The sequence below is a fragment of the Tachyglossus aculeatus genome, chromosome 2, assembly GCF_015852505.1.
Source record: "Tachyglossus aculeatus isolate mTacAcu1 chromosome 2, mTacAcu1.pri, whole genome shotgun sequence".
NCBI lineage: Eukaryota > Metazoa > Chordata > Mammalia > Monotremata > Tachyglossidae > Tachyglossus > Tachyglossus aculeatus.
Window position 1 is genome coordinate 139,082,838 of NC_052067.1, and position 13,927 is coordinate 139,096,764.

Below are 13,927 nucleotides of genomic sequence, written 5' to 3' on the forward strand. Positions count from 1 at the left end.
ATCTCTACTTAGAAGTCCTGCTATCACTTTAAATGTAACATATCAAAAACAGAACTCCTCCTCTTCCAACCCAAACCTTGTCCTTCCCCTGACTTTCCCCACCACTATAGACATCACCTCCATCCTTCCTGTCTCATAAGCCTGTAACCTTGGCAATATCCTTGATTCTGCTCTCTCATTCAACTGACATATTCAATCTATCACTAAATCCTGTTAACTCAACCTCCACAATGTCACTAAAATCAGTCCTTTCCTCTCCATCCAAACTGCTGCCACATTAATCCAATCACCCTATCTCACCTTGATTACTGTATCATTCATTCAATCTTGCATCAGCCTCCCTGCCTCCTGTCTCTCCCTACATAGTCTATACTTTGTTGCCCAGATCGTTTTTCTACAAAAACCATTCAGTCCACATTTCCCCACTCCTCAGGAACATCCAGTGGTTGCCCATTCACCTCCACATCAAACAGAAACTTCTCATCATCGGCTTTAAAGCACTCAGTCACCTTGCCCCCTCCTACCTCACCTTGCTCCTCCTACAACACAGTCCATATACAACACAGGCACTCCTCTAACACTATCTCACTGAACTTTGACCTCATCTACCTCTGTGCTGACCTCTCACCCAGTTAATTAGGTCAGACACAGTGCCTGTACCACAAGGGGCTAACAGTCTAAGTAGGAGGAAGAACAGTTATCCTCATTTTACAGTTGAAGAAACAGGCACAGAGAAGTTAAGCAATTTGCCCAAGGTCACCCAGCAAGCAATTGGCACAGTCAGGATTAGAACCCAGGTTCTTCTCACTTCCAGTAGGCCACATTGCTTCTGCTGCCATTCTAAAACATTGCAGTAAAAGCTCCTTCCCATCATTGCATGAGCCCAACAGAAAGGAAGAAACACCAGGCCCTCAGTTCTGCCCACATTTGTCCATGAAGGACCATAATTACCATCAGCCACTAAGCTCTGGCAGCTGCAGGGCACAGGTGGAGGATCAGCACCATCATGGCAATTTCAGTTCTGGCATCTCCTCCCAATCGCTTAGTAGAGAAGCAGTGTGGCTTAGTGGCAAGAGCATGGGCTTGGGAATCAGAGGTTGTGGGTTCTAATCCTGGTTTCACCACTTGTCCGCTGTGTGATCTTGGGCAAGTCATTTTACTTCTCTGTGCCTAGGTTCCCTCATCTGTAAAATGGAGATTTAGACCGTGAGCCCCATGTGGGGCAATCTGATTACCTTGTAACTACCCCAGCGCTTAGAACAGTGCTTGGCACATAGTAAGTGCTTAACAAATACCAAAATTATTATTATTAGAGTGCTCAGTACATAGTAAGTGCTCAGTAAATAGCATTATTCATACATTCATTCAGTCATATTTATTGAGCACTTACTGTGTGCAGGACACTGTACTAAGCGCTTGGGAAGTACAAGTTGGCAATATATAGAGACAGTCCCTACCCAACAGCAGGCTCACAGTCTAGAAGGGGGAGACAGAGAACAAAACATATTAACAAAATAAAATAGAGTAATAAATATGTACAAACATATATACAGGTGCTGTGGGGAGGGGAAGGAAATAAGAGGGGGAAGGGGAGGAGGGGGAGAGGAAAGTCTGACTGGAAAGTCACCCAGTGCTGTCAAGGTGTGCCTGAAGTACCCTCCATCCTCATATCTGACAGTTACTCTCCCCATCTTCAAAGCCTTATTGAAGCCACATCTCCTCCAGGAGGTCTTCCCAGACAAAGCTCTCCTTTACTCTTCTCCCTCTCCCTTCTGCGTCACCCTGACTTGCTCTCTTTATTCATCCCCCATCCCTGCCCCACAGCACTTATGTAAATACCTGAAATTCATTTATATTAATGTCTGTCTCCCCCCTTCTAGACTGTAAACTCATTGTGGGCAGGGAATATGTCTGTTAGGTTGTACTCTCCCAAGCGCTCTGCACTCCGTAAGCACTCAATAACTACGACAAGAAAAGCAGCATGGCTCATTGCAAAGAGCACGAGCTTGGGAGTCAGAGGTCATGGGTTCTAATCCCGACTCCACCACCTGTCAGCTGTGTGACTTTGGGCAAGTCACTTAACTTCTCTGGGCCTCAGTTCCCTCATCTGTAAAATGGGGATGAAGACTGTGAGCCCCACGTGGGACAACCTTGATTACCTTGCATCCCCCCAGCGCTTAGAACAGTGCTTAGCACATAGTAAGCGCTTAACAAATACCAACATTGTTATTATTATTATTTTTACGATTGACGGGCTATAGCTGGCGTGGCAGGACCACGAGACAGCAGTAGGGGGCGCTGCTGGCCGCAGTCTGGAGACCGTGCTGGAGACGTTTCGGAATAAAAAGGAACTGCTGACAGTGGGCCGGAGAAGTTCCGGACAGGGGCGTGGGGAGTTTGGGTCTGCCAGGGTCACCTCGTCCATCCCATCTCTGCTCTCACTGAAGCCAAAATCAGCATTCGCTTCCCCCCTTCCCTTCCTGCAGAATCTCCAGGACGGGGGAAAAGAGCCAGAGCCATTAGCTGTTCCAGTCAAATCCTAATCCTGATCTCAGGTGTCCCCGATCCTTTCCCATCCCGTCCCAATCACCCCCAACCCTCGCTTAGCTCCCCACGCTCTCTGTTCTCCAACACTCTCTAACCTCTGAATCTATCCCCTCCTTCTCTTCCCTCCTTTAAGGCCTAATAAAGCCCCTCCTCTCCGACCAAATCTTCCAGGGGGAGTTCCTCAACTCCAATCCCAGCCTCTGCTCCAGCTGCCCCCAGTAATCTCAGGAATGTGCTATATTCCGTTTGTTCACCCTGACCCTGTGATTTGTGATTAATTTTTTGTCTCTGTGTGCATGAATGGGTGTTATAGAAGCAGCGTGGCTCAGTGGAAAGAGCCCGGGCTTTGGAGTCAAAGGTCATGAGTTCAAATCCCGGTTCTGCCAATTGTCAGCCGTGTGACTTTGGTCAAGTCACTTAACTTATCTGCGCCTCAGTTACTTCATCTGTAAAATGGATATTAAGACTGTGAGCCCCCGTGGGACAACCTGATCACATTATAACCTCCCCAGAGCTTAGAACAGTGCTTTGCACATAGTAAGCACTTAATGAATGCTATTTTTATTATTTTGTCTCCCCTATCAGACTGTCAACCCCCAGAGAGCAATGACCACATCTTCTCCCATCTGATCTTCTGTCCCAGGACTTCGAATGGCTCTAGAAGTGACTGACTGATCTAGATGTTCCTGCCCCACATAATGAGGAGCCCGTCTGGGAGGGAAGTGGGGATGGAATCCAGGTATCCTTCCTCCCAGCCCCCTGCCCACCGACCTTGTTGACCCAAAGGGAATTGAAGGTTCTAGAAGAGCTACCAGGCCCCGCCCACCCCAGATCCCCCCCACCCCCAGCAGCAAATATAAAGGGGGGTTGGGTGGACAGAGAGGGAGCTAATGTTGGGGGCAGAAAGAGGGGGTGAGCACCACATGGGGGGGGGGAGGGGCAGAGGTGCACTCTCGCTCCCTGAAACTGGAAATTAGGATGGCAAAGTAATGGGGAGAGAGAGAGACTGGAGGAGGAACTGCAATCTGACACCTTTAACAGGAAAACTCTATCTGATCGTCTCTCTGCTATCCACAGGAAATTACAGTAATCCAGTCTGAGGACAGCCATTGGAGACTGGAAGCCAGTGGAGAGGGAATAGTGCTGGCAGCTGAGACTTTCTCTGTTGGGAAGGAAATGTTTAAGGTTGTCCTGTCTATACCCCGATTTAGGGTAGAGTTCATTTTTTAATGATATTAAGCACTTATTGTGTGTCCAGCACTGTATTAAGAGCTGGGATTGGTACAAAGAAATCAGGTTAGACAGAGCCCCTGTCCCACATGGGGCTCACAGTCTAAGTACATGGGAGAGCAGGAGAACTGAGGCATGGAGAAGTGAAGTGACTTGCCCAAGGTCACACAGAAAGCAGTTGGCAGAGTCAGCATTACAACCAGGTCCTCTTACTCTTGGGCCCTTTGGTCTTTCCATTAGGCAATACTGCTTTTCACTAGATCATGCTGCTTCTAATTTACATCATCCAGGCCAGCTGAGAGTCTCCATGTGGATAAAGATTTCTCAGCCTCCCTCCCCAACCTCAGTAGCTTTTCCAGGGCCTAAAAGTGCTCCCAATCAAAAGATCATTCTTGCAGTCTAACTTCAATCTCTCCTGCTGCAATCATAGCCTGTCTGTTTTTGCCTGGTTACCACCAGAGTTAGAGCCATATCAGGGCCTCCTCTGATGTGGTCCTGCTTCCCTCTCCAACTGGCACCCCATCCCAAAAGTCCTATAAAAGAGCCTCCCAGAGGGGTGCCCCAGCATGTCACCCCCAAACAGAACAAGTGCCTTCCCTTCCAGTCCTCCAAGCCGGTCCAGCCATCCAAACATCAGCACTTCACCAGCGACAATCTGTTTCCGCTGATGGGAGCAGTGGGTGGAGCAGACATGTTGCCAAGTTGTACTTCCCAAGCGCTTAGTACAGTGCTCTGCACGCAGTAAGTGCTCAATAAATACGATTGAATGAATGAATGAACAGACACAGTGAGCGTGCAGGCTCCCATTTTACAGATGGAGAAATGGGATTTTAGGGTTTGAGGGGGGGAATTGGGGGAGCCCTACTCTTTGGAGAGGCCCAGATAGAACCAGCATCAGGCTCCCCTCCCGACCCAGCTGGTGAGCTGACTTTCTCCTGGTGGGAGATTGGCTTTCAGGAAAGGAGAGGTGGGGTGTGCAGGGGAGGAGGGGGTGGTCCCTCTCTCCATGCCTTATGGTAGCTGGCCTGGCTCTCAGGCCCTGCTGAGAGCTCACCTCCTCCAGGAGGCCTTCCCAGACTGAGCCCCTTCCCTCCTCTCCCCCTCGTCCCCCTCTCCATCCCCCCATCTTACCTCCTTCCCTTCCCCACAGCACCTGTATATATGTATATATGGTTGTACATATTTATTACTCTATTTATTTATTTATTTATTTTACTTGTACATTTCTATCCTATTTATTTTATTTTGTTGGTATGTTTGGTTCTGTTCTCTGTCTCCCCCTTTTAGACTGTGAGCCCACTGTTGGGTAGGGACTGTCTCTATGTGTTGCCAATTTGTACTTCCCAAGCGCTTAGTACAGTGCTCTGCACATAGTAAGCGCTCAATAAATACGATTGATTGATTGATTGATTGGTGAGAGTCTGGGGATTGTTTATGGCTCCTCACGGGCTGGGCAATAGGGTCCAGGTGTCGCCTGCCAGGTCTGGAGAGGGAAGTCTAAGGTTTATCGCGGCTCTGCCCTGCACTTGGCTATTTGTTCAAGGGCTGGGGAGTCAGGGCCTGAGGCACCACTGAGGAGGCTTTTCCCAACACCTCTGGTCCAGGGGGCCGAGACAGAGGCTGGGTTGGTGTCTGGGTGGGGGACAAGGGGAGGATCAGCACCCCCATTTAGCAGGCCCACATAGGGAGCTGCCAGCCCAGGACACAAGGGGGACTGGGCACGTAGAACATAGATCCCCAGCACCCAGGGCCCTGAAGGTTCTTAAAGCCTTCATCCTCCTCTTCCTCTGGCCAGGGCCACCTTGGACACCCTCCCAGTTCACAGTCTTGGACAGAAGGAGATGCCACAGCCTCTGCCTTAGTTCCGCCTTAGGTCTTACTTTAAATCCCTACTGCTGCATTTGCCACCCACTGTATTGTGCTCTCCCGAAGACTTAGCACAGTGCTCTGCACATAATAAGCTCTTAATAAATACTATTGATTGATTGATTTCCTTCAGGTATGCTCTTAATGCATGGGGAACTGTCAGACTTTCCTCAGACTCATGCCCTTCATAGATCAGCCACTCCAATTGCCTGCGATAGGCCCATTATCACAACTCTGAACTGTATACACAGATGACACAATATGCACCCAGCACTAACACACACAAACAATGCATGTCTGCTCTCACATATACAAACACAGACCAATGCATGTATGCTCTTACAAACACACATTCACATGCAGATGTACACACTCACATACACCCACACTCCATGGAAACACACCCACTCATACACACACATGCATATGTAAGCACAATTCCACATCTACACATGCATCCACTCTCAGTGAACATACACACACACACACCCCTTCCCCACAGTGACAGGCCTCAGTATACTTGCTGGCTGGTTGGTCCTGCCCTGGCAGTGACCCTACCACAGACTGGGCAGCACCTGGTGACCGTCCTTCCCATCACACAATTGATTTATCTGCAGCTCCTGGGTGGCAGCCAAGCCCCTCAGTTACATGGCCAGGACCAAGAATGGTGCCAGTGTGGGATTGTTCCCTGGTCTGGGCGCTGCTGCGAAAATGCCCTGAAAAGATCCTACCCTCATCCCTGCACCTGTCTTCTCTAACAACAATAATAATAACTGTGGTATTTGTTAAGCCCTTACTATATGTCAGAGGTAGATACAAGTTACGTAGGTTGGACACAGTCCCTGTCCTACATGGGACCACAGTCTTAATCCCCATTGTACAGATGAGGTAACTGAGACACAGACAAGTAGAGTGACTTGCCCACAGTCACAAAGCAGGTAAATTCCAGAGCCAGTATTAGAAACCAGTCCTGATTTCCAGGCCTGTGCTCTATTCACTAGGTCATGTTGTGTCTCTATCCTGCCCCATTCAATCAGTCAATCAATGGTATTTATTAAATGCTTACTATGTGCAGAGCACTGTACTAAGCACTTGGGAGAGCACAATACAAAAGAATTAGCAAACACGTTTCCTGCCCATATTGAGCTTACAGTCTAGAGATTCCATCCCCACCCCGGCTCCTGCCCAGCCCGTGTCTCTGACACTTTCTCTGGGGCCACAGAAAAACTCAAACCACCTGCAGGCATGGGTAGGGGGAGGTTCAGGGACAGAGTACACTCCAAGCATCTCTTAGGTCTACACTTGTCCACTTCCTAGACCCTGGATGACTTCTTTGCAGTCACCCTGCAGCCTGATTAACATCCAGGTGGGGAAGCAGCATAGCCTAATGGATAGAGAACTGGCCTCAGGGGCAGAGGATCTGGTTTCTAATCCCTGCTCCCCTACTTGCCTGCAGTGTGACCTTAGGATAGTCACTTCATTTCCCTGTACCGCCATTTACCTACCTGGAAAATGGGATTAAATGCCTGTTCTCCTTCCTAACCAGACGGAGATCCACGTGAGACAGGGACTGTCAGACCTGATTATCCTGAACCCTTCCTAGAGCTTAGCACATAGTAAGTCCTTAAAAATGCCACAATTTTTATTATTTTAATAGAACTCCTCTCTAAAATCCATCTCCTGTAAGAAATTTTACTGAGTAAAACACTTGGGTTGTGAGCCCCACGTGGGACAGGGAATGAGTCTGACCCTTTTTTATTTTATTTTCATGGTATTTGTTAAGCACTTACTATGTGCCATGCCCCGTACTAAGTGCTGGGGCAGCCACAAGCTAAACAGGTTGGACACAGTCCATGTACCACATGGGGCTCACAGTCTTAATCCCCATTTTACAGATGAGGTAACTGAGACATGGAGAAGTTAAGCGACTTCCCCAAGGTCATGCAGCAGACAAGTGACAGTGACCTGATAACTTGTATCTACTCCTTAGTACAGTGTTGTCACATAGAAAGCACAAGCAAGTACTGTAATAACGATAACTATTGTTGAGTAACCCAGACACCCCCATCTTACGTAGACCTCCCCAAACAGCACACTTTGAGGCAGAGCTGGAATATCCCTGAAGAGAGGGAAGGAGCACAGGTCTCCCCTGTCCCACAGTCATCCAGCCATTTTCTGCCATTAGGCTCCATTGGATGAGCTGCTTCCCTCCATCAAGGGTCCTGTGTTCCTTAAGCACCTCGGTCCTGTGTTTTGTCTATCCTAACTTCCCTACAGGACTGGAGCTTCCCTGAGGGTGGGGATCATGCTTATCAATAATAATAATAATGGCATTTATTAAGCGCTTACTATGTGCAAAGCACTGTTCTAAGCGCTGGGGAGGTTACAAGGTGATCAAGTTGTCCCATGAGGGGCTCACAGTCTTAATCCCCATTTTACAGATGAGGTAACTGAGGCCCAGAGAAGTTAAGTGACTTGCCCAAAGTCACACAGCTGACAAGTGGTGGAGCTGGGATTTGAACCCATGACCTCTGACTCCAAAGCCCATGCTCTTTTCCACTGAGCCACGCTGCTTAATATTTTATAAGTGCTTACTGGGTGTAGAGCACTGCACTTGGGAGAGTGCAATGCAAGGGAATTAGCAGACATGTTTCCTGGGAGAGTACAATATAATAGAGTTGGTAGACACATTCCCTGACCACAGTGAGCTCACATTGTAGAGGGATCCCAGCTCCTGTATTGGAATGGGGGCTACCCAAGGGTGGGGAATGATGTCTATCCCATCTCCCTTCCTGGTCAAGCATTGAGAAGCTGTGTGGCTTAGAGAATAGATCACATGCCTGGGAGTAAGAAGGACCTAGGTCCAATCCTGGCTCCACCACTTGTCTGCTGTGTGACCTTGGGAAAGTCACTTCACTTCTCTGGGCCTCAGTTACCTCATCTGAAAAATGGGGATTAAGAGTTTGAGCCCCATGTGGGACAGGGACTATGTCTAACCTGATTAATTTATATCTACCCCAGTGCTTAGAACAGTGCTTGGCACATAGTAAGCACTTAACAATTACTATTATTATTATTATTATTATTATCCTGTCTCCCCTACCTGACTGGGGGCTCCCTGAGGGCAGGAAACAGGTCTGTCCTCCCACAGCACCCCCAGGGTTCTGGGGAATTCAAGCAGCGATGAGCAGCAATGAAATTCCTAGAATTAAAGAACCAAACATCCAGTCCAGGCTCCTGCCTCCAGGAGGGTGTGAGGCTCTAACATCCAGGACAGATGGCCAACTATTCATTTTTCAAGGGGACGATGATGTTGATGAAGATGAGATTTTCGGAATCGGGGAAGTGAAATGTGATTACAGGAGCCCAGACCTCGCAGCCGGGTGGGTTGATTCGATTTGCCGTTTGGTTTTCTGGAATATCTCCCGCCTCCCAGCGGGGGCCGGCCGAGCTCCCCGCCTGTCTCAGCCCCAATATCCGGTGGCTCTATCCGTGGCCTCCCTATCTCCTATCGGTGCGGGTGTAATTTCATTTGAACAGTTGCTTTTAATTACTTGTTCTGTGCTGTTTCCAAATGGCAGGGAATCAGGGAAATGCACTGAAAATGGACCAAGAAGAACACAAGTATCCACAACAGAGGGACCACATGATGAATGTTTGCTGGCAGTCTGGTCCTGGGCACACAGAAACCTCAGGCCTGGGAAGGAATGGAGCTTTCAAGCGGGGGGCAGAGGGGAAGCTGCCAGGACATTTGCAGCCATTCATTGGCACAGAGTCAGCCAGTGGTGCCGCGTCCTGGGCTCTGATGAGGGCTCCTTGACGGGCACAGCGCTGCCCGTAGAGGATGCTCTTGGCTAGGGTGGGTCAGGAAGGAGGAAGTAGCTACTGCCAGTATGGGTTTTCCATAATTCTGCCCACCCTGAAGCAGGAAGGTCTAGTGGAAAGAGCTCTGGCCTGGGAGCCAGAGGACCTGGATGCTAAACCCAGCCCCATTACTTTCTGCTCCGTGACCTTGGGCAACTCACTTCACTTGCCTCTTACCCCATCTGTATAAAGGGGTTTAAAATCCTGAGCCCTATGAGGAGCAGGAACTGTGTCTGGCTTGATTGGAGAAGCAGCATGGTGTAGTGGATAGAGGGCCTGAGAGTCAGGTCATGGGTTCTTGTCCCAGCTCTGCCACTTGTCTGCTGTGTGACCTTGTCACACAGTCACTTCACTTCTCTGTGCCTCAATTACCTCATCTGTAAAATGGGGATTGAGACTGTGAGTCCCACGTGGAACAGGGACTGTGTCCAACCCGATTTGTTTGTAACCACCCCAGCGCTTAGTACAGTGCCTGGCACATAGTAAATGAATAACAAATACCATAATTACTTAATTAGTACAGTATAGTGTCTGACACATAGTGAGAGTTTAACAAATACCATTAAACCCCCCCCAAATCCCAGTGGCGTAACAAGCCTTTTTCTGCCTAATGTAGCTAGCCCCAAATATAATAATAATAATGGTATTTGTTAAGCACTTACTATGTGCAAAGCACTGTTCTAAGCACTGGGAAGGCTACAAGGTGATCAGATTGTCCCACAGGGGGCTCACAGTTTTAATCCCCATTTTACAGATGAGGTAACTGAGGCACATAGAAGTAAGTTGCCCAAAGTCACACAGCTGACAGTTGGCAGAGCTGGGATTTGAACCTATGACCTCTGACTCCCAAGCCCGGGCTCTTTCCACTAAGCCATGCTGCTTACCCGGCAGAGAAGAGGTATGGTAGGTTCAGACCACCTGAGTCAGCTTAAGGATCAGACCTAGTCCTGGGTTTGTGGAATATTTAAGCTGCCCCTGAGGGGAAGACTGGAGCAAGCTTCAGGGGATTCCTAGCCAGGCTGTGAGTCAGAGCAACCCAGCTCTGTCCTTGTCCTGATTTGTGACCTCAGGAAAATCAATTACCCACTCTGAGCCTTTATTTCTCCCTGTGAACAATAGGGCAATTCCTCCCTGCCCCTCCCTGCCATCCTGGGGTGGAAGCAAATGCCCTGTACTGCTTGGCAGACACCATGGAAGTGGAGATCACTGACCACTCTCCTGCCAGGGCTGGACACTAACTGGTTGGAGGAGACCAGGCCAGAGAGTCAGAAGGTGATGGGTTCTAATCCCAGATCTGCCACTTGTCTCCTGTGTGGCCTTGGGCAAGTCACTTCACTTCTCTGTGCCTCAGTTACCTCATCTGTAAAATGGGGATTAAGACTGTGAGCCTCCTGTGGAACAACCTGATCACCTTGTAACCTCCCTAGTGCTTAGAACAGTGCTTTGCACATAGTAAGCGCTTAATAAATGCCATTATTATTATTATTATTATTGTAAAATCAGCCTGCTTTACGTTTTATATTACACTGTGGGTCCCATGTGAGACAGGGACTGTGTCCAACCTGATTATTTTGTATCTACCTCAATGTTTAGAACAGTGTTTGACACATAGTAAGCACTTAGTACTATTATTATTGTTATTATTAATATATGGGTGGGAATTAGACCTAATGAGACCTAATTCCCAAGGGTTCAGGAATGGGCTTCCCTGGGGGTTTACGGTCAGTAGTTGTAGCCTATGGTTGGAGGTTGGTTTGAACCTGGGTTATCTTTTAGATTGTGAGCCCCATGATGGGCAGGGACCATGTTTAATTCCCACCTATGTGTTTTCTAACAGAGCTTAGTACGGTGCTCTGTACTAACACTTAATAAATACTATTCCTACTACCTGGGAGGTGTTGGAGGCCTATCTCCACTTCTCTCCTTGCTTGAACAGGAGCCTGAAAATCCCAGTTACCTCCCCACCCCCGACCCCACCTCCAACCCCCCTTCCTCCTCACCATCCCATCTTCTTCCTAAATAAAGAAGAGGGCCAAGTGTGGGGGTTCTGGGTGACTGATTGAAATCACGACCCTTCAATTTAATTAAGCTCCCGCTGTCACGACTTCATTGACAATAATAGAGCTGGGGATGAGGGTTGGGGGAGGGGTCAAGGGAGGAAAAGAGATTTCCCTCACTGGAACCCACCTGAGAAAGTGTGGGAATGTATCCACGTGTGTGTGTGTGTGTGTGTGTGTGTGTCTGTGAGAGAGAGAGAGAGAGAGAGAGAGAGAAAGTATGTCTGTGTGTGTCAGTGTGAAGTAGGTCTCTTGGTTCTAGCATTCTGTGTACCCTGCGCTGATGTACCCTGACTTTGGAAAAGATAAGATATGACCACGAGATAAGATATGACCATGTGTTCTATTCTGGGGCTGGGGAACAGCCTTTTGGAAGAACAGTAGGCTGCTGGATGGTAGAATAGCATTGCCCAGCTCCCAACAGCCCCCCTGGTTTTGGTGAGTTTGAGTCAGACCAAATGGGCAGGCAGCTTGGGTGAAGCTGGGGCTCTTAGGGCCTGAGGAGTCTCCACTGGGTCTCTGAGCCAGGAAATGGAAATAGCGGACTGGGGACAAGTAAAGGGAAAGACCTAGGAGGAACGAGAGGCTTTGGCCATGAAGGGAGACTCCAAGGTGAGGACAGGGGCTCCTACGGAGAAGGCCCCGTAGCAGAGGATGCTGCCTGCCACGTGACTGCAGCCCCTGGTTGGGTGGAGATGCTGAGGGTTGAACCTTGGGGAGATTTGTGTCTGGGGCTGGATTTGATTTTCTGCTCTGTACACCTCATTCTGGTGCGGCCTGGTTATCTCAGCAAGCATGTTCGGGGTGACTGCTGTTTGTGGTTTAACTTGATCCTCAAACACCCTAACCTGAGCAAAATAGCATTGATCTTTTCCTATAAAAAGCAGCAAACCTATGTGTGCCTGGGGTCCTGCGGCCTCTCACTTTGTCCATTTGATCCTTTGCCCTTTTCCTGCCCTGGGATTCTGTCAGCCCTTCACTGTTCAATTCATTCATTCAATTGTATTTATTGAGCACTTACTGTGTGCAGAGCATTGTACTAAGCACTTGGAAACTACAATTCAGCAATTGAGAGACAATCCCTGCCCACACAGGGTTTACAGTCTAGAAGGGGGAAGACAGACATAAAACAAGTAGCTGTCTCAGCCCTGAACAACGAGGAGGCCTGACCCTCCTTCAGCCCCATCCTCAAGCTATCAAGGAGCCCAAGGTTCAGCCTGGAGGTGGGGGGTGAAGGGCAGGGGGTCCGGAGGAAGGGAGCAGCGGCAGGGAATTCAAGTTACTGGCAGAGGAGGGTGTGTCCATTGAAATGGAGCATGGACTAGTGACAAGAGCATGGGCTTGGGAGTCAGAAGACATGGGTTCTAATCCCAGTTCCACCATTTGTCTGCTGTGTGACCTCGGGCAAGTCACTTCACTTCTCTGTGCCTTAATTACCTCATCTGTAAAATGGGTATTAAGACTGTGAGCCTCACGTGGGACAACGTGACTACCTTGTACCTATGCCAGTGCTTAGAAGAGTGTTTGGCATGTAGTAAGCACTTAACAAATACCATAATTATTATTATTACTGACTGGGCCCTCTGGCAGCTATGGGGTTGTTGATGGCAGAGAAGAGCCAGGACATAGGGCCCCAAACAACATGAAGGCTATGTGGTTTTCACTCATTAGACCCTCCCCTCCTCCACCAGTCAGCCCCAAGGAACAGTGCCTAGTGTCAACAAATGACTACGAGATTCAGAAACAAACCCAGGAGCAGGTGGCCATTTCTCCCTCCTCTGTGGGCACCCAGCTCCTCCCCCTGCCCCCACCCCACCTACTCACCTGAGTCTCCCTTCCTGGGGCAACTCATGGGGGGGATCATGGCACACCAGCCTGGCATCTCCATCCAGCAAATAGGTGTAGACATTCTCCTGCCAGAGAGGAAATGACATCAGCATATGGAGGAAGTGGGCCTCTATCCCACCTCATAGCCCTCTTCAGTGCCCTGAGTCCAGGCACCTCTCAGTGGGAAAGGCTCATCCCAGAGTCACTCCATCCCTGATCAGTACCCCCTCAGCTAAAGCAATGGACCCAAGATTCCTCCACCCAGTCTACAGATAGGATGACTGAGGCCAGAGACTGACCATTCTAACTAAAGCATAAACACAGTTGATGCCAGAGCTGGACACTTGGATTGGAATACTAGGGCAGCAACTCCAGGAAGTTTTCCCTGATTACTTCCTCCAAACCAACATCAAAATGCATAATCTCCTCCTCTTTGCCACCCACAACTCAACTGAGATGACTATGTCTGTCTGTCTGTCTGTCTGTCTGTCTGTCCAGTGCCCCTCCCGAACCAGGGCCTCCTAGGGCCTGGAAAC

The 13,927-nt window shown here is 49.0% G+C and overlaps 1 protein-coding gene across 1 annotated transcript in view; it reads right to left on the minus strand.

Annotated features, from left to right (window-relative positions):
• Positions 1–13,927, minus strand: part of PDE2A (phosphodiesterase 2A) — a 156,104-nt gene that overhangs the window by 40,109 nt on the left and 102,068 nt on the right. The window contains exon 4 of the mRNA XM_038766628.1: positions 13,389–13,477. Coding sequence (XP_038622556.1) covers positions 13,389–13,477 — 89 coding nt within the window. The remainder of the gene's footprint in view (positions 1–13,388; positions 13,478–13,927) is intronic.